The sequence below is a fragment of the Vipera berus genome, assembly GCF_964194415.1.
Source record: "Vipera berus genome assembly, chromosome: 9".
Taxonomy (NCBI): domain Eukaryota; kingdom Metazoa; phylum Chordata; class Lepidosauria; order Squamata; family Viperidae; genus Vipera; species Vipera berus.
In genome coordinates, this window is record NC_138212.1 from 5,765,086 (window position 1) to 5,789,324 (window position 24,239).

The 24,239-nt window shown below is 44.3% G+C and overlaps 3 protein-coding genes across 5 annotated transcripts in view; all 3 read right to left on the bottom strand.

Annotated features, from left to right (window-relative positions):
• The window catches only part of LOC308672494 (interferon-inducible GTPase 5-like), a 192,051-nt gene that overhangs the window by 122,168 nt on the left and 45,644 nt on the right, over nt 1-24,239 (bottom strand). The gene's annotated exons all lie outside the window — the stretch shown is intronic.
• Nucleotides 10,119-24,239, bottom strand: part of LOC308672491 (interferon-inducible GTPase 5-like) — an 82,737-nt gene continuing 68,616 nt past the window's right edge. For 2 of the 3 annotated variants that reach the window (XR_014027427.1, XM_081335461.1), the window contains one exon: nt 10,275-10,853. Coding sequence is in view for 1 of the 3 variants with exons in the window: in XM_081335461.1 (XP_081191587.1) it covers nt 10,800-10,853 (54 nt within the window). In the remaining 2 variants the exon portion in view is untranslated. The other variant, XR_014027426.1, reaches the window with a different exon arrangement.
• Nucleotides 13,646-18,447, bottom strand: LOC308672313 (uncharacterized protein). The gene is made up of 4 exons (XM_081335126.1): nt 18,369-18,447; nt 16,116-16,222; nt 15,182-15,301; nt 13,646-14,020 (listed from the first exon to the last, which is right to left on the bottom strand). Exons 2-4 carry the CDS (start codon nt 16,159-16,161, stop codon nt 13,815-13,817), a joined length of 372 nt encoding a protein of 123 aa, XP_081191252.1. The 5' UTR covers nt 16,162-16,222; nt 18,369-18,447; the 3' UTR covers nt 13,646-13,814.

Consider the following 24,239-nt stretch of genomic DNA (forward strand, 5'->3'; position numbering starts at 1 on the left):
GACCCCCAGATCTGTCCCACTCCTGCCCAGGCCCCCATAGGCACCCTTGATGCGAACGATGTAGAGCTGGCCACGCCCACCCAGTAGGCCATACGCACTCTAGCCACGCCCACCCAGTAGGCCACGCCCACCCTGGCCATACCCACCCGGCCCCCTGAGGGCAACCACAATGCTGATGCGGCCCTCAATGAAATTGAGTTTGACACCCCTGATGTGGAAGATCAGTGGCCTTCAGACTGGGTGTTACTAAGGTGTGTGGGTCTGTGTGTGTGTGTGTGTGAGCTACAGCTACAGCACAGAGTAATCAATTCCTAACCACAAATTTTCAGATCTCCTCTTCACCAAAAGTGAAAGGGGAAGACCTTGTTTGGGGCAATGATTCAGCTCGGTTGCAAACTCAGATGCTGGCTGGGAAATTCTGTAAATTGAGATTAAAGTGGCTGAGGTGGAGAAACACTGACCTCAAGCAGCACATTGTACCTCTCCTTTTGAAAAACACAAACCGCAGTTGTTAACAAAGATCCTTGTTCCTCCTCACATTAACGATTAAAAGAAAAAAGAAAAAGAAACATGTGTTTTTTGGCAGCCAGGAAAAAGTTTCAGTTTCCTTCCAGAATTACCTGGTATGTTCCCCTTTCACACTCAATTTTACTTTCCACATCCACTCTACCAGAATAATAGGGTTTACATGTTTCCCACCCTTCCTTCCTAAATAAATATTATTTATTTATTGCACTTAACGGGTTTTAGTATTTTATGTTTGCAGTTGCTTCCGGGAAGGTTTCCAAAATGGTTTTTAAAATGCATATTAGAAGGAAGTCGATGGAATTCTTCCTGGTGTCTGAAGTTTGTTTCTTTCGGGCAGACCATTTATTCCAAGACTAAACAACATTAGGCCCATGATGTAAGAGAGAGGAGTTTTGCTCAGCTGCTTGTGGAATTTTATAACCCACACAAAATACTTTGTTGGTTAAAAGGAAATAAAGAAATAAATCTAAGCCTGTGCTTTCCTTGTTCTGTTGTAATAAAGCCATTTCCCCGTCTCTATCCGCAAGACAGGAAAAGAGCATTAAGAGAGTTGAAGGACAATGTCAGAATAAAGGATTTTTTTCTTGTCAACAAGATGTCTTTTTTTTGGGGGGGGGAATTTTCCAACTCAACCATTTTCAATTCTCCAGGGCTAGAATTCTCTAGTGGTTTTTTACCCTCTCTCTCTCTCCAGTGTTTAGGTCAGTGTTTTGTTTTTTTCCCCCCAAACTTGGCAGCTTTAAGTTGTCTGGATTTCAGCTCACAGAAATCCCCAGCTGGCAATTTAGATTTAGCAATTTGAAACTGTGATCTCTACTCTCTGATTTTCCAAGCTTGCACAAGAAATGGAAGAATGCAATGGTATCTCAATTGCAAATATTCCCATAGGTTGCTGCCTGTTTAGCTTCATTCCAATCTGATTACAAAGTAGGTCTAGAGCAGGCATGTCAAACTGCAGGCCCGCCGGCTGGGTGTGTCATGCCAAAACCGCGCCCACCCCATTGCCAGCAATGGGGGGAAAGTCACGAGTTTGACATGGCTGGTCTAGAGTCAGCACAGAATAAAGGGGGATAGGGGATTTTTTTTGTGTGTAAAAATATCAGCATCTGATTGTTCTTTGAGTGAGTTTGAAACAAAACAAAGTGATGTAGGTTTTCCTCTCAACAGAGTAAATTTAGAGCAAATTGATTCTTGTGGCTTTAATCCAAGACCATCTTAATTAGTTTCCATCCATTGTTTCTTGTCTTGTCTTCTGGGGCTTTGGAAAATAGATTGACCCCCCCCTCTTCTAGGACGAGGGGTGACATGATAGCTGTGTTCCAATATCTCAGGGGTTACCACAAAGAAAGAGAATTGAGTTGTTCTCCAAAGCGCCTGAAGGCAGGACAAGAAGCAATGGATGGAAACTAATCAAGGAGAGAAGCAACCTAGAACTAAGGAGGAAATTCCTGCCAGTTAGAACAATTAATCAGTGGAACAACCTGCCTCCAGAAGCTGTGAATGCTCCAACACTGGAGGTTTTTAAGAAGAGATTGGAGAACAATTGTTCTGAAATGGTATAGGATTTCCTGCCTGAGCAGGGGGTTGGACTAGAAGACCTCCAAGTTTCCTTCCAACTATTCTATTCTATTCTATTCTATTCTATTCTATTCTATTCTATTCTATTCTATTCTATTCTATTCTATTCTATTCTATTCTATTCTATTCTATTCTATTCTATTCTATTCTATTCTATTCTATTCTATTCTATTCGGCAGCTCCTCAAATATTGGAACATGGCTATCCTGTCACCCCTAGTCCTTTTTTCCACTGCACTAGACATACCCAAATCCTGCAACCCTTCTTCATATGTTTTAGTCTCCCTAATCCTCTTTGTTGCTCTTCTCTGCACTCTTTCCAGAATCTCAACGTCCTTTTTTTTTATTGTGGGGACCAAAATTGGATGCGGCACTCCAAATCTGGCCTTACCGAGGCATTAAGAAGCAGTAGTAGCCCTTCTCGTGATCTTGATTCTATCTCTCTGTTAATGCAACCTAAGATTGTATTGGCTTTTTCTGGCGGCTACAGCACCATCGCTGACTCATATTTAAGTGACTGTCTTCCCTCTCACAGTTTCTGCTGTCGAGCCAAGTTTTACCTAATCTGTATCTGTACATTGGAATTCTGGGAGCTGAAATCCACACTTCTTTAAATTGCCAAGTTTGATAAAGCACTGGTTTTGAGGCACCGTTGCCAACTATCAAACACAACTTGAAACGCCCCACCATTAGAAAGCTTTCTCTTTCACCCAAAGCCGTGCTATTTTTCCTTTCCAGGTGTTTGAGGGCAAGTGTGAAAGATTCTGCCCTCGTGTCGTTTTGTAGAAGTAGAAACCTCAGGAGATGTTATTTTTCTTGATTGTTCTTGTTTTTGAGGCAGGCACACCGGATTTAATCATCTCTTCCATTAGCAGATTGCTGATCTCATTGTACAAGCTTGGCTTAAGCCCAGATGCAGCTTCTAAATAAATTGACATTATTACCGCACACTTGGCTTAAATATTGTCAACCCATCATCAGGCCTTGAAGACTAGGTTCCAGCTATGTAGAATTTATGCACTTTTAGATATTGTTAAAATTGATGTGACTTCAATTTAGTTCTGATCACGTTTTTGCAATTTTGGGTGTTAGCACATTTTATGTAACTTTACATACGACCATATTTAAAGTCCAGGCCCAGGTTGTCCGAATTTAAGACCTATGGATTCCAGCTCCCAGAATTCCCAGCCAGCAATGAGAGAGTTGTAGATTACTCCTTTTTGATTTTACTCAAAAAGTCAGGTTGTTCTATCCTGTAGATGCATTTAAAGTTGTATCACTTTGTATTTACTAGTTAATTGACATAGATTTATAAGTGCTTACAGACTATTCACAGACACCCTTCTTAGACTAGGTTAAGACTGCAATAAAATTGACTTGAATGATTGACTGTTCAGATTAGAAGACAGGACCTTATAAATTAAATTAATTAGCATATTCCAGTTTAATTTGGGGCTAAGTCCAGGCAACAAGCAAGTTTTAGATTTGCCATACCTTGGTTGATTGATTGATTGATTAGATCTTTGTATTCCACCTTTATCAGTTTATAAGTAACTCAAGGCAGCAAACAAACATAATGCTCCTTCCACCTCCTATTTTCTTCACAACAACCCTGTAAGGTGAGTTGGACTGAGAGAGAGAGTGATAGTCACCCAGCTGTATTTCATAGTTAAGGTGGGACTACAACTCACCATCTCCTGGTGATTTGGTTCAAGGTCTCCCAGCCAGCTTTCATGCCTGAAGCGGGGCTAGAACTCACAATCTCCTAGTTTCTAGGCTAGCACCTTAACCACTACACCAGGGGTAGGCAACCTTGGCTCTTTTATGACTCGTGGACTTCAACTCCCAGAATTCCTGAGCCCCACGGCTCACCTTGGAAACCTCCCTTTCCCCTCAGCATGGCTGGCTGAGGAATTCTGGGAGTTGAAGTCCACGAGTCATAAAGCAGCCTAGGCCTAGGCCAGGAGTAGGCAACCTTGGCCCTTTTATGACTCGTGGACTTCAACTCCCAGAATTCCTGAGCCAGCATGGCTCAGCTTGGAAACCTCCCTTTCCCCTCAGCATGGCTGGCTCAGGCATTCTGGAAGTTGAAGTCCACGAGTCATAAAACAGCCAAGGTTGCCTACCCTTGCACTACACCAAACTAGCTCTATGGTCAAGAGAAGTTGGAAATACATGGTTTAGTCTGGTCTGAGAACCCAGCTACATATGTTAGCGCGTTGTGGAAACCACACAACTGTAGTGATCCCTAGTATGATTTATGTGTTTGGACGTTATAGGTTCTGTGAACATAGGAAGTGTATTTTTCAATCTGCTTCGGTGAATTGTATGAATTCAGAGACAGGGTATATTGAATGGCAGAAAGGCAGAAGTTTATCTGTACTTCATTCTGTGTTGGTAAAGGATAAAAGCAAATGAGCTGGTTGTGCAATTTAGTTTGGAGAAAGAGGGTTTTATTTTGTTCATTTATTAGATCAAGTTTTATTTTTATATGTTAAAATCAATAAGATATTTTTATGTTATTCAAAATTTAAAAGTTTAAATAATAAAAAAAACTATCCATTACAATTTATGTATACATCTATAAGAGCATTTTCCAAAGGGAAGCCTAAGGTAAGACATTTTATGCATTGACCATCCATGGACCTCAATAAACTCTGCTCATCTGTCCCTCCTTCCTTCCTCCATCATTGGCACGATTGCCCATCAATTCCCAATATATGGTGATCTTACAACAGGGGTCCCCAACCTGTGGGCTGCGGCCCTCTATCGGTCCGTGGCCTATTTGCAACCAAGCAGTGTGAGTGGCTGGCTGATGTGCAATCACACGAGCGTTGTGTGCGCTCTTGGCCCCGCTCACACGAAGATTGTGGGTGCTCAGGGACTTAGACGAGGGTCATGGGCACTCAGAGCCTCACTTGGGCATCATGGCTGCTCTCGGGCCCACTCCCACGAGCAATGAGTGCTTGTGTGCACGCCCACACAAGTGCACATGTGCCTGCACCTCCCACAAAACCTCTTTCCCTGCTCCCCTCTCCCACCCTGGGCCGCCAATGCAGAAAGCCTGGGAACTCTTGTCTTACAGAATCGTCAAGTGGTGGAGCCGTTCACATTAATTTGTCCTTCACTTTATGACTTCAGTGGGATTTATGGTTACCCTTTGACTTTTGTGCAAAGAATAGATGGTGAGTAATCTGCAGTCAAAATAGCTGGGAATTCAAGCCTGTTTTTCACTGGAAAGGGTTTTCTTGGCCACGTTCAATTCCTCATCAAAGAGAAACTGTTTAGAAGGCTTTCATAAAGAGAGAATCTTCAACTACCGTACAGCTAGCAAGGGCGCATCTTAATCAGTGGACTCATGTGGTCGTTGATTGTTTGAGTCTCTAGTGGCAAAGGAAAAAGGGAAAGGAATAGGTCAAAGAGTGTCTCTTCCTTTCTCAAAAGATAATTCCTGTGCTTCCTGCAATTGGTTATCAAACCCCCAAAGCATTTTCATTGAAGACAGCTTTAATTGTTGGTTGGTACTTTAAGACCGAGGTCTTGCTTGTTTTAATCACCCTACGAAGTAGGCTGGGTTGAGAAGTATTTAGGACTGGTCCAAAGTTACTCAGGATAGAACATAGAATCTTGACTATCTTCTAATGGTCAAATAGTTGTCCCGTCCATTTTTTGAAAACCTCCAGTGATGGAGCACCCACAACCCTTGAAGGCAAGCCGTTCCACTGGTTGATTGTTCTCATTGTCGGGAAATTCCTCCTTAGTTCTAGGTTGCTTCTCTCCTTGTTAGTTTCCAAAGAAGGGAGGCCACCATCTCACTCAGCTGCCGAAAAACAAAAGAATATCTACCTGTCAACCAATAGCAGGAAAACCACTTATTTCCTTTCAATTCCCCCCTTTACAGCCTCTTCAACATCTGTTCTGACAAATGTTTTCAAGCTAAGCCACACTTCCTTTTTTTGTGTAGACATCCTTTTATCTTTGCATTTTTATCCCTTCCCTTCCTCCAGTCACTCTTTTGAGTTGCTCAAGTTCAACCTAATCGTTTTGTATACATTTTGAGCCTAAGTCAGAAATGAATGCCATAGAACTTACTAGCGTATCCTGACGGGTAAACATGCACACACAAACACACACACACATAAATGGATGCAAGTGCTACATATTTAGGGCAATAGAATGAAATAACAGGGTTGGAAGGGTTCTTAGAGGTCTTCTAGTCCAACCCCTTGCTCAGCCAGGAAATCCTATACCATTTCAGACAAATGGCTGTCCAATGTCTTGTTAAAAACTTCCAGTGTTGGAGCATTCACAACTTCTGGAGGCAGGTTGTTCCACTGATTAATTGTCTAACTGTCAGGAAGTTCTAGGTTGCTTCTCTCTTTGATTAGTTTTCATCCATCACTTCTTGTCCTGCCCCCGGGTGGTTTCGAGAATAGCTTGACTCCCTCTTCTTTGTGGCAGCCCCTGAGATATTGGAACAGTAGCCTTAGCTAGGCTGGCCGGTGGAGACATGGTGAGACCCAAACAGCGCCCTATGAGGGTAAAACATAGTCATAAAGTGGTCTAGGCCAGGGGTTGGCAACCTTGGCTCGTTTATGACTCATGGACTTCAACTGCCAGAATTCCTGAGCCACCATGGCTCAACTTGGAAATCTCTCCCTTTCCCCTCAGCATGGCTGGCTCAGGAATTCTGGGAGTTGAAGTCCACTAGTCATAAAGTGGTCTAGGCCAGGGGTTGGCAACCTTGGCTTGTTTATGACTCATGGACTTCAATTCCCAGAATTCCTGAGCCAGCATGAGGGAAACTTTGGCTCCTTTATGACTCGTGGACTTCAACTCCCAGAATTCCTGAGCCAGCCATGCTGAGGGGAAAGGGAGAGGTTTCCATGCTGAGCCATGCTGGCTCAGGAATTCTGGGAGTTGAAGTCCACAAGTCATAAAAGCCAAGGTGGCCTACCACTCATCTACGTGTACTGCCTTCTAGCCACTGGTCCAGCTTGGCTCTCAGTTCCTTCTCCACCTCCCTGTAGCTAATTTTGATTTTGGCAGCCCAGAAATCCCCCTCAGTGTCTCAGTTGGCTGACGGTCACCACTGATGGTTTGAAGAAGGGAAGACACCAAGCAATCCTTCCGATGGAGGACAGGCAGTTAAATAGCTGCTTTTCCCAAAGTGATGCCTGAGCCAGGGATTCACCTGAATCAGGGCAGGATTGGATTTCCCGCAAACTGCAAAGGAAAACTTGTTCTGTCCCGGCCTCCGCAAATACCACTCAACCGCTTCCTCGTGAGGAAAAACGCCTTGGCGCTGAACAAGATGGGACTTGCTAAGAAAATAAACCCCTTTTATGTCAACACCACTTTTGTGGAGCAAAACTCCAGCCAGTCCTCGAGCTGTTGAAACGAACAAGATCAGTCTCTGAGTTCTCAGCTGGAATGCTCAAGGTTTCAGTCACTCAAACACACAGAAATCCGACAAACCCGGTTAGATATCCAAGAATCCTGAGGCAAGAAATCCAACGACAGAAGCACAAAGCCATAGCATGAACGGTAACCAGCCCCTGCCACGCCTCTCCTCTTTATAGCCCAGCCAGGGCATGGCTTCTTAGAGTCTTATCCTTTTCCTGGAGAACCGCCCATCAGCCCTCCACTGTCCTGCATGCCTTTCCTCCCTGTGCCTCCGTGCATCTGGAACAGGGCCCAGCTGCTTCCCCTTTTCCCTCAGTTCAGGCCCTCAACCCAGCTGTCTTTCTCTGCCCAAGTGTGAATAGATGGGTCCGGTGTCACATCTAGCTCCAAGTCTTTGTGCTCCTCAGAGCCTTCCACAGACTCCGATGTGACCCCAGGCAACCCGTCCCCCTCATCCGATTCATCTGACTCGGCTGTTGGATCCGCTGGCAGGCGAGGACTCCCGACAAAACTCCAGGGAAACCTCTTCCAAAGAAGGCCTCTCTGACTGGCAGAGAAATTGCTCCAGTTACATTTCTCTAACTACCCGTTCGTGTTCTGTCAGGCTATATTTGGATACAGGTAGTCCTCAGCCTATGACTACTGCTGGGACCAGAACTTCTGTTCATAAGCAAGGCGGTTGGTGAAAAGTTGCACCTGATTTTACAATCTTTCTCGCCACGGTCAGTGTGTGTATGTGAGAGCATGCCCGTGAACCTTTGAGCCAGCTCAACTCCTTAGATGTGTTTGTGAAACTTTCTTGAATAACAGAAAACTAGAGAAACTGCAGGACTGTAGACTAAATTGGAAAACAGACAAAGTAATGCTCAGAGTTACCTTCAGGATTCAGATGGCACCAACAGAATAAAATAAAATAAATAAACAGCTGATCAATAAAGTAACATATAATGGTTGAAACAACTAATCCCTGTGAGATGGGCAGGTACTACATTTCATATATTAATTCATAAAAATCAATATCAAATCAAATCTGGAAGAAGGAAATGGCAAACAATCCCTGCAAAATAGAACATGTGGATTTTTTTTTCTAGACCAAATCAAAATAATCAGGCAATGACTGGAATCCAATTATTTATTGGGGTTTTTTAATTTGAATTACACCATCTTTTTTAGTTCAAACACACATTCCAAGCTGCTGATTATACTTCTGTCTGCTTAACTGGTTTCTATTTGGGAAAAGATTAAGCATAATACCAAAGATTCTTCCTGATCAGCTTGAGAGGACGTACAGGCCAAGGAAAGGGACAACTTCTTGGGTGGAAGGAAGAGCTTTAGAAGAGAAGCTTCATCAGGAGGAGCCCAAGGAACGCTGGGAAAAACGATGCAAAGGAGGGAGGTGCTTTAATTATAGCTTCTGTTGGGAAACCAGGTATGCGGGCCACGTTTTCACGGAGAGGCTTCCCTATCAGATCTTCCATTTCCTTACAAATGTTTTTCGTAGCACAACTTTCAAAGTTGCCAAACATCTCTGAAGGAAGAGGGAAACGTCAATGATCAGAGCCATCATTCAGACTTAAAGGAATTCCTCCACCCACCCAAATACAGGTTTCTAATATTATTTACATGATCAGGCTCAAATTATTATTCTTCAGAAAATGATGTGAAGACCCAACTGTCTGGAGAACCCCTTATTGCAGGAAAAGCAGAAGAAAGGAGAACAACCAGCAACAAGGTGGATGGACTTTATTACAGTGAGGATGGGGGCATTATTGGAAGACCTGAAGGACCCTCACCGATTAGATGGCATAGGATGAATCAGATTTATGTGGCTTGTCTTACTTACGTTTGTTTTCTTTATATTGCAAACTGTAAGTCAAACAGACATCACTCCCATTGGGACATTCTACCTTTACACCAGAGCAATATCCATTAATTGCAACACAATATGGACACTGTATGGAGCTACCTGTAAAGAAAAGAAAAAATGGAAAGGAGTTAACAAGTAAGGCAGGGATAGGGAATCAGAGACACTTTCAATATTACTGAACCGGGACTTTCAGCAGCCTTAGTTGGGCTGTCCAGTGGAGAAGATGCTGAGACACAATCAGAGCCATATTGAGGTAAATTGTAGATGAAGAATTCTTCTACAAAGAAAGTTTAGCAGAAGCCATCATGAGGTGGTTGTACGCTACTAAATCCTGGCAGGGAGGGGAAGAATAAGTAAGAAGAAGCACAGGTTAGACAGAAAACAAAAACAAATCGCCTTTGTTCCATTTGGACTCTATCAAAATTCCTGGGGCATGTAGCAAGTTAGAAATAGGGAGGAAGTGTTCAAAGAAAAATCAGGTCCAGTTCCAAGCTGAGAATAAAATGGAGGCTGCTGTTGAAAGAAGGTCTAGGAAGTTTGTTGTTTTCCTAAACTGACGGTTGTTTCTTTCATAAAAACTATTATACTATAAACCATTTAGAGTCACTGTGAGAGTGAGATGGGTGGTACATAAATTTGATGACTGACAAATCTGAAGCCTTTTCTCACCTATCAAGCTGAAGAGAAAATTTGAGAGGTAGCAGGGTTATAAAATTTCACTTTTAAAGAGAGACATTCTGGTCAGGTTATGTGGTCTTGAAGCTCACCTTGCGGTGAGGTAGGTGGAAAAACAAATTTAATAAATAAATGAACGGCCCACCTCAGGATCCTCACTCAATTACCTGACCCAGGGCTTGATTAAGGCCAACTCAAGTCCCAAGAATGGACATCTAGAATGAAAGGAAAACATCCTTTTAACAATGCAGGTTGAAGTCGAACCAAGCAGAGAAAGAAAATGAGAAAAAACACCAACTAAAGTGAAGAGTGGCAATGAAATAGTTAAGAAAATTTAACTATTTCATCCGTGTAACTAGGCAGGAAATCTCTGTGGTGCCTCCTTTTCCTTGGTGTCCTAAACATGTGCTTATTTTGCTTACTGATTATTCTGGGGCTAACATGGTCATATGAAAGGCCATGAGTGTAGTTAATTCTCTCTTGAGTTAAATTCTTTTCGATAAACTTTGATCAACTCTGAGCCTACACCTAATTTTTTTCCCCAGCAAACCACTCCATCTGGGAGGAGTTCTTGAGGCATTTCACAGTGCCTAGGCGAACCCCAATTGGCCAGGGCAGAAGACCCTCCTTAGTTCCATTGACACACACACCCCAGGAGGACAACGCTGACTGTACCTGTAATCAGGAAGATGGAGAAGAAGAAAAACCCCAGGAGAAGCTGCATGATGATGACTTAAACACAGAAGTTAGAAAAAAAGTGATCTCTTCTTCAGGAAATACAATTGTGTGGCCAGGAGCCTCTGCAAAACAACACACAAGGCATCCATAAACAAAAAAAGAATCTGAAACACTTGTAAAATTCCTTTTGTAATTACCCGGGAAGCTTCAGTGTTATCTCTGATCATTACTGTAGAATCCCTTTCTGCATGGCCTTGTGGAGGACCTGCCTTGAGAAGGTAATTCGTCTTTCGGAGAGGTGCCGGTCAAAAACTCAAATGCAAAAATGCCAAATGCAAAAATGTATTCTTCTTTTTAAAAGGTTTGTTCACAGATCAGAAACATTACTAGCAAAGATGTGTTCTGCTCAGGCTTGTGAGAGTGCTCCCAGGAACGTCTGGCCAATCCTTTTTTCAAGGTGGGCACAGCCCGGCTGCACAGAGTGACAGTTTGAATACCCAACCTTGCCCTTCCATCTCATAAATACACACATCGTACCCTTCCTGTTATGCGTTTCTAATCTGTCTTGTCCCTTTGGGCTATTTACTCACCAACAGGGCAGATCATTTTGTCAATAAAAGATGAAAAGGCTCCTGCATTCATTCAATCCACAGAAATTCTCTAAGATTGGCATCAACCCTAGATCTCCTCCCTTTTCTGGAACTCTCTTCAGGTAGAAAAGTTCTTTTCTTTTTAACAGAATAACTGAATTGGAAGGGACCTTGGAGGTCATCTAGTCCAACCTGCTCAAGCAGGAATCTCTACACCATTTCAGACAAATGGCTGTCCAATCTCTCCTTGAAAATTCCCAGGGTTGGCGGATTCACAGTTTCTGGAGACAAGTCATTCCAGTGGATAATTGTTCTCACTGTCTGAAAATCTCTCCTTAATTCTAGGTTGGTTCTCTCCTTGATTAGTTTCCTGTCCTGCCTTCAGGCACTTTGGAGAATAGCTTGACTCCCTCTTCTTTGGGGCGGCCCCTGAGATATTGGAAGACTGCTATCAAGTCACCCCTAGTCCTTCTTTTCACTAGACTAGTCATACCCAATTCCTGCAACCGTTCCTCATATGTTTTGGTCTCCAGTCCCCTAATTAGTTGGAAAGCATGCAAATGCAAGCAGATAAATAGATACCATTTAGGTGGGGAGATTACAGCATTCTGTGCACCTCAATGTATAGTCATGAGCATAGAAATGTCTTCGGATAATGGTGGCTGCCTCAGGTAAGAAACAGAGATGAGTACCGTCCCCTAGAGTCAGATACAACTGGGCAGGTGAAATCTTTAACTTTACTTTTACATACTATATATAACATTCTTCTACATATCGTTATTTTTTCTTCTGTAAAAGCAATTCCTCCTGCTTTAGTCCATGCTGTGAGATGAGATTGCCGGATTTGAGTTAAAAATATTTTGGATAAATTTCAACCGTTGAGGAAAGACAATGACAACTCAGTTGCCCTCCACTACTCAGTGGATCAAACGGGATCCTCCGTATGAGAACTGAAGAATTAGAAGTGACCTTTTAGGTTATAGTATTGTAGCCTTTGCTCAGAACTAGGCAGCCAGTTCATTGAACCTCAAGCTGGCTTGTTCAACGACTCTTGTAAGGAAAGAACAGCAACTTTCAGCTTCTCTTCAAAAAGATGTAAGAATGTCACAAGTTCTTTTACATCTACTAAGCCAGCGGGCTCCATATCCAACATCCAACACAATCACACAGGGCTTAGACCACAAACACACAAACACTCATACGCTAGTACTCACTGCATTGTCCTCCGTTTCTTACCACTTCCTCCTTCTATCACTCTGATTTCTACTCCTTGTGAGACCTACTTCTGAAGAGCAGTCATTTTTTCTATCTGCCTTGGGCTTCTTTAGGTTGCTTTTGCAAACAAACACACCTCCGTCCCTTTCTCCCAAACACCAACAACTCCACACTACCACTCTGTTCAGCTTTTTATAACCAAACCAGGTGAGCTGGCTAAGGAGAGTGTTAACTTTCAAACAAAGTTGGCTGCAGTCATCTTCAATTTGTTTTCGGTTGCCACAGCAATGGCGGGAGGTGTATTCCTTTTAGTTTAGACATAACAATAAATGTTCTATGGGAACCAAGGTCAAGCTACCTAAGTTTTGGTGGGCTGAAGCTTGCAGTGGGACTGTGGTGCACTGGGACACATATAGTTCAAGGACGTCTCCTCAGGAAATTTCAAAGCACCTGGGATGGCCTCAGCCACAGCAGAAGCAGTCAGCTTCCTTACATATCACACAGTAACATCTATGCCATTGCAATTCTATGGCTCCACAAGGCAGAGGGGGCCAGGTTGTTCACCAAAGCACCAGATAGAAGGACGAGAAACAATGGTTGGAAACTGATCAAAGAGAGAAAAAACCTGGAATTGAGGAGAAACTTCCTGACGGGGAGGACAATCAACTAGTGGAACAGCTTACCTCCAGAAATCATGGGCGCTCCATCACTGGATGTTTTTAAGAAGAGACGGGACAGTCACCTGTCTGAGATGGCATAGTTCTCCTGCTTGAGCAGGGGGCTGGACTAGAAGACCTCCAAGGTCCCTTCCAGCTCTATTCTATTCTATTCTATTCTATTCTATTCTATTCTATTCTATTCTATTCTATTCTATTCTATTCTATTCTATTCTATTCTATTCTATTCTATTCCTATTTCTATTCTATTCTATTCTATTCTAATTGCATGACCTCTGTAGATGCCCTACACTAAATAAATATCAAATCAAATCTGGAAGAAGGGAATAGCAAACTTTCTTGTAGAATGGAAGACATGGATTTTTTTTCCCCTATATCAAATCAAAAGAATCAGGCAGGGACTGGAATCCTAGTATTTATTGTTTTCTTTATTTGCATTATGCCATCTTTTTCTTCAAACACACATTCAAGGCTGCTGATTCTATTTTTGTCAGCTTAACTGGTTTCCATTTAGGAAAATATAAAGACCTATGCATAGTATCAAAAATGCCGCTTGAGCAGCTTGACAGGATATACAGGCCCAGAAAAGGGGACAATTTCTTTAGAAGAGAAGCTTCATCAGGAGGAGCCCAAGGAATGCTGGGAAGAACAATGCAAAGGAGGGGGGCGCTTTGCTGCAGCTAGCGTCGATAATGATAGATTCGTCCGAAACATTGATGATATCACCATAGAAACGCTTCCCTTTCTGATCTTCGTACCACTTGCAATCAGCTCTCCGACTGCACCTTTTCATGGTGACGATGACCTCTGGAAGAAGAGAGAAAAGTCAGTGATCCAAGCCATCAATCACTCAGTCCTAAAGGAATCCCTTCAGCCATCCCAAGACAGGTTTCTACCGTAACGCTGTCTACATGACCAGGCTCAAATGATCCTACCTCGCATGCATTATGTAAAGACCCAGCTCTCTGGAAAAGGCTGCTGAAAAAAGCAGAAGGAAAGAGAAGAACCAGCGTCAAGGGGGATAGACTTTATGACAGTGATGGTGGGGCCACTGTTGGAAGACCTGAAGAACTATCACCATCACTGGCATAGGATGTGTTATGACCCAGGTGGTCAAGGCAAGGCAGACCACTAAAGAGTTCCTTATTTCTCTTAAGAAATGTTCCAGCCAACAGCCCTCCAACAACCGATAAGGCTCCACTCTCACGCTACTCTGAAGGCAGCCACCCTCAGACTCCCTAACGCAGCCCCGGGAACGCAAAGAAAGCCCACAGAGTAGGAGCACACTCACAGAGAAAGATCCAGAGTTCCAAGCCCAACACACCAGGCAGGGTCCAGGCACAAGTCAAGGGCAGTCCTCAGGACAAGAAGCAGGTCCCAGAAAAGAGGCAGCCCTAAAGCAAAGGCCCAAAGTAGGCCACCAGAGAAGGACGAGGTCCAAAACAAAATGTGAAGAGCAATCTTCCAAGCCAGGCAAGGCAAATAGCACAAGCGCGAGTAAAAGCCAAGAGAGTGTAAGCCAAAGCAAACAAATTGTTCCTGGCAAAGACTAACTCCCCATGGCTTCTCCTTACCCTCCACGTGTTCCTTGTGAGGAGGGGTGGGGTGACCTCCTCCTGAGTAGCCTTGCAGCCCTTCTCCGGGCTTGCCTACACTCCCTCTACGTGCCCTTGGATCAGTGGAGGAGGCAGCTGTTCCTCGTCAGAGGAAATGGCTGCCTATTGGCACCACTGCTGGTCAGCAGCTGATCCTCCCCTATGTCTGTGCAGGCAGGCAGCTGTCCGTCTGGTGGACTACCTCCCTCAGTGCCTGAGGGGCCAGGACAGTATCGTCCTCAGCCCCTGGTGCGCCTTCCCTGTTGGATGGTCCAATCGCCAACTCTTCCTCCTCCTCCTCCTCCTCCGAACCAGTCTTTTTGAGAGGGGCATGATAATGATCAATCTCTTTTATGTGGCTTGTCTTACTCACCTGTTCTAGCAACCTTCAAACTCAAGTTCATACAGACAGCATTGCTATAAGGGCATTCCTCCTTTGAACCAGAACAACGAGTATTAATTGCTGTACATTGTTCGCACTTCAGAGAACTTCCTATAGAGAAGAAAAACATTGCAGAGGAGCTAAGGATATAGGGCAGAAATCGGGAATCCGAGATACCTTCAGATCTAAAGCAAATTCCCCTCCTCCCCCCTTCAATTTGAAGAGAAATTTTGAGACATAGCAGGAGATAAAAATTTCAGCTTTACTTTAAAGAGAGATATTCTGGCCAGCTTGTGTTGTCTGGAAGTTCCAAAGATCCACTTCAGAACCCCTTTTCAATTTCCTGGGCCAGGACTAGATAAAAGCCAATGTCCCAAGAATGATACTCCTGAATGGGAAGGAAACATCCTTTTAACACTATAAGTTAAAATCAAATATAGCAGATCAAGAGGGGAAAAAAACCTGACTAAAGTGAAGTGTGGCAATAAATTATAAGCGTGTGCTTATTTTATTTAATGGCAATTCCAGGGCTAACCTTGTCATATTAAGGGATCACGAGTGTGTGGCAAGTTCTGTCTTGACCTAAATGCTTTTGGGTAAACTTTGATCTACTCCAGCGTTTCCCAACCTTAGGAACTTGAAGATGCGTGGACTTCAACTCCCAGAATTCCCCAGCCAGCTATGCTGGCTGGGGAATTCTGGGAGTTGAAGTCCACGCATCTTCAAGTTCCTAAGGTTGGGAAACGCTGATCTACTCGAACTATACATCCACTTTTTTTTCCAGCAATCCACTCCATCGTTAAAGAGTTAGTGTGACTTTTCACATTGCCTAGGCACACCCCCCCACACACACAAGTGTCCATGGTAGAAGCCTCTGTTTTGCTCCACTGCCCTCCCCGTTTCCAGAAGACAACCGTGAACGTACCTGTAGTCAGGAGAATGGACAAGAGGAGCCCCAGCAGAAGCTGCATATTGATGAGTTAGGCACAGAGGTTAAAAAAAATAAAAACCTCTTTGTGTGGCCTGGAAGTTCTGCAAAACAACACAGAAGGCATCCATAGACAAAAGAGAGAGAGAGAATCTGAAACGCTCGTCAAACTCCTGTTTAATTGCCCGTGAGGATTCAGCATTGTCTCTCATCATTACCGTAAAATCACTTTCTGCATGAGCTGTGGAGAACCTGCGCATTAATTCACCTTGCAGAGGTGGCAAGTAAGGTGGCCTCTCAAGGCAAATTGTTCTACCTTTGGGTGGGGGGGAGGGGAAACCCTGGTGGGAGCTGTCTGGCTCTCCTTCCATGTCACTTCAATGGAAGTGGCTTCTGTGCGTGTTGCAGTGGACACCTTCACCAAAGCAAGGTGAAAAGATTAGTTTGAAGGATCCCTTTGCTCAAAGATCCGTTGCAGTCAAGACTCCAACGGAAGATCATCACAGCTTCCCCTCATTGACTTTGCCTGTCGGAAACCATCTGGAAAGGTCCTGAACGGTGATCACGTGACTAGGGGACCCTACAGCCTTCCTAAATACATGCTAGCTGCGAAGTGCCCAACTTTTGATCACGTGACTATGGGGATGTCGCAACGGTCGTTCTTTTTTCTCCGAAGCAAAATAAGCATGATTTTGGCAGGCATTGAGCAGAACCTTGTGCAAATAGGAGAGGCGTTTGCTAATAATAATGAGGGCGGGGTGGCGGGGAAATGACTCCATTTGGACTTAACAACAAATGGTTAAGGGGACAACCACAACCACAATCCAACGTTCCCATCTGAGACTCTTTTGTCTCACTCTTTTAAAAAGTGCTAACCACTCCCACCATCTCCTCCGTAGGACAAACACTAGCATAAACAAAAGGTATCAGTCAAGCATAACTCTGCCTGTTTCTAGCCTAGAATTTCAGAGGGGAACATATCTGGAACAACCTGCCTCCAGAAGTGGCGAATGCTCCAACACTGGAAGTTTTTAAGAGGAGACTGGACAGCCATTTGCCTGAAATGGTATAGGGTTTTCTGCCTGAGCAGGGGATTGGACTAGATGACCTCCAAGGTCCCTTCCAACTACTACTACTAATTATTATTATTATTATTATTATTATTATTATTATTATTATTATTATTATTATTATTATTGTTATTGTTATTGTTATTGTTATTGTTATTGTTATTGTTATTGTTATTGTTATTGCAAATTGGGGCCCCACTGAGGCACTCATGCATTTCTCTAAACTGCGCTGATGTCACACAAGGTCAGATACCACTGGGGGAAAAAGCTGCTTGTTGAAATCCAAAGGCAGAGCAGAAGGAACGGCTGCCATATTTTGCACTGAAGTTTATTTTTGCTTTTAACGGCTTGTTAGAAAAATTGGAAGAGAATCCCAGTCGACTCCACAGGTATCGCTGCCAGTTTTGACACAAATTCATCACTTCAGATCAGGTGGAGTCTGCTGTTAAGTCGAAATGGAGGCATTCCCCCCCACACACACCCAGCCCCGTTACTGCTCCCCCGTTATTATTAGCCTCTCCTGTTTGCGGGAGGTTTTTTGCTCAACACCAGCCAAAATCACACTTGTTTCGCTTTGACACATAACGGTTTGGCCTTTTGTGTAAATGTTTTTTTCAGCCAGAAGAGTTCTCTCTCTCTCTCTCTCTCTCTCTCTCTCTCTTTCTTTCTTTCTTTCTTTCTTTCTTTCTTTCTTTCTTTCTTTCTTTCTTTCTTTCTTTCTTTCTTTCTTTCTTTTTTGTCTTTCTCCTTTGCAGAAAACCCTTTCTGCGATGAGCCGAGAATGCCAGATTCGGCTGGAGAAGTTTGTTAGAAATGTTTTGAAAAAATTTAAACCAGGAGTTCCATGGAGGAAAGATGGTAAGATGACAGCTCAGGTACAGTAGCTGCCCTCTGCTGGCCAGTGGGTCAACTGAAGAATTGGAAGTGACCTTTGAAGTCGTAAAAGTTAAATCTTTGCTCAGAACTAGGTGGTCAAAGTCAATGGCTCCAGAGAGGCATTTGGCCTCTGCAACTGACTCTGTTTGTCCAACCTCTTTCGGCGAGGACAGGAACAGCATCTTTCAGCTTCTCTTCAAAAAAGATGTGCGAATGTCACAGGTTCTTTTACACGTACTCAAGACAGTGGGCACCGTATGGTTAAGCTAAACATGCACACAAACGCTCAAAGGAAAGTACTCACTGCGCACTTCTTCCCAATTCTCCTTTATCTACTCCTTTCTCCTCTTTGTGATTCCTACTGCCGGAGAGCAGCAACTTTTTTGTGTGTGTCTTGGGCTTCTTTTGGCGTCTTTCTTTGCTTTTGCAAACAAACACCCACACCTCCACACCACCTCTCTGCTCAGCTTTTATAATCAAAGCAGCTGTGCTGGCTAGGGAGAGATCTTAAAGGGGCAGGGCAACAGCAACACAGGTGCTGGACTTTGCGCAGGTACCCTGTCCCATACCTCACCCCTTTGAACGAGTAAAATAAATTCTTATTCTTTGATTTCTTTTTCTTCTTTACTCTTTGTGAGGCCTCTCTGGGTCCTTCCCAGACCTGGAGAGAAACTCAGCGATGACACTTGGCCGCCCCACACGTTGTGCAGTACTGAAGCTACACAGTGTGAGTTGCCACCTGGTTAAGCAGGAATTTGTATCCTTCACCTGCTGTAGCCTAGTGCAGCCGTCCGCAACGGTCGTGCCTTGGCAGCCCAGCTTTGGGGGGGGGGGGCGCAGAGGACAACTGTGCCACATGAGTAGTGGGCCAGCATATGCATGCATGCATGTGCCAGCCAGCCCTCCACTTGCGCAAATAGACCTGTGCATGCATGCATGAGCATTCTGGCTACCCACTTGGATAGCCCAATTCTGAATAGGTCACAGCCCAGGAGTGGACCAGGGCCCAAGGTTTGGGGACCCCTGGCCTAGTGAGTGGCTGGTGGTGGATTGTCAGGGTGAATTCCTGACCCAGAGATACACACCACCCCCGTTTCAATGCATAATTTCAATGCTTCCTTTTCGATGGGGCTATATTTTACTTCCTTGGGAGGAGATCCTTCAACCAGGTGGATTACCGGGTGATCCATCCCTTCTGGGTTTTGAATCAGCACTGTGCCTAAGCACTGCAACAAATTGTTGGGAAAAATCCACCCCTTGTTAATACTGTCTTCCCATATAATGCTTCTTTAATCTTCTCTAATGCTTCCCGGCATTGTTTAGACCACTGCACTTTGGAGGGTTTAGTTTTTCTTGCTAGGTCTTGTAAAGATTGGGCAATCGTGGAGAAATAAGGGATAAACCCTCAGTAATATCTGCCGAACCCAGAAAAGAACAAAGGACTTTGTTTGGGGGGGGCTTCCTCCTTTTTCAGTGCCTCCACTTTTTCCTGCTGAGGCTTTATCCCCCCCCCCTTTGCCAACCACATACCCCAAGTACTCGGTTTCCCAATATTCCAGATGCATATTTCTTTTCCTGGGCTTATAGTTAATTTTGCTTTTGCTAGGCCAGGGGTAGGCAACCTCGGCTCTTTTATGACTCATGGACTTCAATTCCCAGAATTCCTGAGTCAGCTATGCTGACTCAGGAATTCTGGGAGTTGAAGTCCATGAGTCATAAAAGAGCCAAGGTTGCCTACCCCTGTGCTAGGCAATCTATTCTTTGTCTTAGGTGTTAGGGAGATCTTGCTGTAGATGTGGATATCATATAAATAGGTGGCACATCATTCCCCTTAACCTGCTAAGATTTTCTTCATTATCCACATGAATGTAGCAGGTGCCCCATGTAGACCAAATAGGACATTTTTTTAAAAAGAAAAAAACTGAAAGAGTTCCTGTGGAGTAGCAAAGGCCACCTTTCTTTTTGCGTGGTGTTCCAGGGGCTTTTGCCAATATCCTTCGGTTAAATCCAAAGAGGATAAATATTTGGCTCCACCTAGGCCAACCTGAAGGGATGTGGTGGCTCAGTGGGCTAGGACGCTGAGCTTGTCGATCAGATGGTCGGGTCGAATCCCGAGTGCCGCGTAACAGAGCGAGCGCCTGTTACTCGTCCCAGCTTCTGCCAACCTAGCAGTTCAAAAGCACGTAAAAATGCAAGTAGAAAAATAGGGACCACTCCGGTGGGAAGGTAACAGCATTCTGTGCGCCTTTGGTGTCTAGTCATGCCGGCCACATGACCATGGAGACGTCCTCGGACAAGCGCTGGCTCTTCGGGTTTGAAACGGAGATGAGCACCGGCCCCTAGAGTCAGAAACGACTAGCACGCATGTGCGGGGGAAACTTTACCTTTACCTTTAGGCCAACCTGAAAGCTCATCCACTCGGGGCATTGGGTTCCCGTCAAACTTTGGTCCTCTGTTTATTTGTCTGAAGTTTACACAAGATCGCGTGTTTATTTGCCTGAAGTTTACACAAGATTGCATGTTTATTTGCCTGAAGTTTACACAAGATCGCGTGTTCCCATCTGGCTTTGGGACCGAAACAATGGAGAACACCAGTTGCTGACAAATGGTTTTATTATGTCCATCTGGAGCACCTTTTCTGCTTCATTTTGTAAACATACCTTTTAAATTGCTCGGCAGTCCTACAGGGACCTTGCCTAATTGGTCAGGTTTCACCAGAGTCTATTTTGTGCTCAGCTGAGGTAATTACACCCACTTGTATGATAAACGTATGTTTGCTGTCCCCTAGGTATCGATATGTATTTTTCCATGGAATGGCTGCAGTATCGCATCCCGAGCTTGAGCCAACAATTCTGAATGCCTTTGCTTTAATACCTGCAAAGCCATTTCAGATTCAGCTCTATTGTGCCAAGAAGGCTGGCATGGTACGGTTTTTTTTTCTTGTTTTGTTCTCCTCCTTACCTTGTAGAGACCTAGCCACTTAGCCTGTAGTCTGCTTTCTTTGTTGGGCAGTAATAACAAGGCTCTGCCTTCTAAATTAAATTACTTTAAGCCTTCATCATAATGTCTTTTCTGGCTTTCTCTGGCTGTTTCTAAATGTTCTTGGGAAATGTGTCCTAGGACTTTTAATTTACTCCTCTGCATGAGGATATATTCAGCTTGGTTTTTAGGACCTTCTAGAAATTCAGATAAACCTTCCTTAATGATATCAAGAACCCCACAAGTTTGTCCCCCATAAAAGTAAAGGTAAAGGTTCCCCCGCACATGCGTGCTAGTCGTTTCCGACTCTAGGGGCTGGTGCTCATCTCCGTTTCAAAGACGAAGAGCCAGCGCTTGTCCGATGATGTCTCTGTGGTCATGTGGCCGGCATGACTAGATGCCAAAGGCACACGGAACGCTGTTACCTTCCCACCGTAGTGGTCCCTATTTTTCTACTTGCATTTTTACGTGCTTTCGAACTGCTAGGTGGGCAGAAGCTGGGACGAGTAACAGGTGCTCACTCTGTTACGCGGCACTCGGGATTCGACCCGCCAAACTGCCGACCTTCTGATCGACAAGCTCAGCGTCCTAACCTACTGAGCCACCACGTCCCTTTTTTGTCCCCCATACAATAACTCAAAAGAGCTGAACCCCAAGGATCCCTGGGAATTTCTCTGTATGCAAACAATAGAAAAGGCAGACCGTGTTTGGGGTATTGGCCTGCATTTTCCAACTCTATTCTGATTGATTGATTGATTGACTTTCCTCTCTAGTTCTTGGTTGAGACTCTGGTCCTTTTCCACCTTTTTATCCTCATTCCTGATGTTGTCATTGGCACCACTATATCTATCACCAACAGTGTCTTCTGGTCTACAACTACAGTGCCTGGTTGTTTAGCCAGTCTGTTCCTGTCTGTCTGGATCTGGAAGTCCCACCCCTGCACAAATAAATTAAATCTGAAGTTAGGAATGATAAACTATGTCTATCCCTGTACAATGGAAAAGATGGGTTTTTTTTCCCTATCCCAAATCAAGAGAATCAGGCAACGAATGGAGTCCCATCATTTATTCTTTATTCTTTTATTTGAATTACACCATCTTTTTTCTTCAAGCACACATTCAAGGCCGCTGATTATATCTCTGGGTGCTGAATTGGCTTCCAGTTAGTAAAATGTAGAGACATAAGGATAACACCCCGTCAGATTGAAAGCATATACAGGCCAAGAAAAGGGGGGGGGCATTTCTATATAGCACTTACCCCCAAAGTGGCCACTGATGACTGGGTCCTTCTGTCCCTCTTTTCTGATGACCAGCCCGTCTGATACAAACACACGGACACACTCTGTGAGATTTGTGGGGCTTTAATTAAGACAATAGCCCTGAGGATAAAATAAGATTAATCTGTAGAACCAGAGATAACAACAGCAGACACCAGCCCGATGAGTAAGACAATAAAGGGCCTTGGTGGAGCAGTGGGCTAATGCCTCCTTAAGTAACACCAGCTGCCTGCAATTAGTGCAGGTTCAAGTCCCACCAGGCTCAAGGTTGACTCAGCCTTCCATCCTTCCGAGGTCGGTAAAATGAGGACCCAGATTGTTGGGGGCAATAAGCTGACTTTGTAGTAATGCCGCTTGGGGTGGGGGGAAAGCCCTAATAAGCAGGCATATACATAGAATGAAGGCTACTGCTAAGCACATTGATTATAAGCCGCCCTGAGTCTTCGGAGAAGGGCGAGATATAAATGGGATTAAAAAAAATAAAAAATAAAGGAGAATGTTTGTAGCCCAGAGCTGAAACGAGGGGTCCCTGGTGCTCTCTGATGATGTTACCTAGTTTGGGTAATGAAAGGTCTGCAAGGAAAAAAAAAGCAAGCTCAGAATGCACCAAGGAGTCCTCAGTGAGTAGACAATCAAGAACACAGCAAAATACAGGGGATATGGATAACCCAGTAATGTAAGAAATTACCCTTTATGCTAGGTAATGTACTTCCTGGAACAGCCCTGCAGCAAGAGAGGGCTGTTAAATAAATAAATTTAACAAGTAAATAAATAAACACACATTGCTCATTCCTGAAGTGTCCCAATGTCTCTAATGCTAAAGGACCCTAACAGGGGCACAATCCCACCCTATCCACTAGCGGTGTGGAAGTGGCAACTGTAGCAGCAACTGTGGCAGCCCAAACTTGGATTAGGGCACTTGGGTAGTAGAAGACACAAATAAGTCAGAGAAACTGTTTTGTAGCCAATCCCATTGACTTCCTTCTGGACCACCACCACCACCCCCTCTGCAGACCCGGCAAGAGGTCTATGGGGCTCATCTCTCTAGCTGTGGGTGATGGATCAGGAACCTGCAGCCAGATGAAGAATGCACCACAGCTGGATTAGGACTTTCACTTCTTTTATGGTAGCAGGAATGCAGACCACAGCCCAGGATGCCACAGCTGTTCCCTCTAGTCTAGAAAAAACACTGTTTCTCTCTCTCTCTCTCTCTCTCTCTCTCTCTCTCTCTCTCTCTCTCTCTCTCTCTCTCTCTCTCTCTCTCTCTCTCTCTCTCTCTCCTCCCCCCTTTGTGCTTCCCTACTCCTTATAAGTCTTCTCTCCTCTTGTTTCCCTCCCCTTCTTCCCCCCCCCACCCCAAAACGGGCTTGCCTTTCCCTTTTTCATCTCTGAGCTGTTGGGCTCTGTAGTTTTGCTCCACTGCACCATGATTCAGTTGTCTCTGCTGTAGACTACATCTCCCAGAAGCCCACTCCAGTGTCTTTCTGTTTACAGTTTAAGGAGTGGGATTCCAGCCACCAGCCAATCGGGGAAGGCTGGTTGACTGGCCTATCAGAAAAAGCTGCTGGTAGAGCAGGGAGAAATATCAAAATTGATGCAGACGACACTGCTCTACAGGCAGAAAGTGGAGAATAAAGAGCTTCTTGATGACGAGGAAGGAGTGCAAAGTTGGCTTGAAACTCAGCATTGAATAAAGTAGGATCTTGGCGTCCAATCCCATCACTTCCTGGCAAACAGAAGGGGAAGAAATGGAAGCAGGGCAGATTTTATTTTCTTGGTCTGCAAGGCAACTGCAGACGGTGACTGCAGCCATGAAATTAAAAGACGATTACTCCTTGGGAGGAAAGCTACGACGCATCTAGACAGTATATTAAGAAGCAGAAACATCCCCTTGCCAACACAGGTCCATATAGTTAAAGT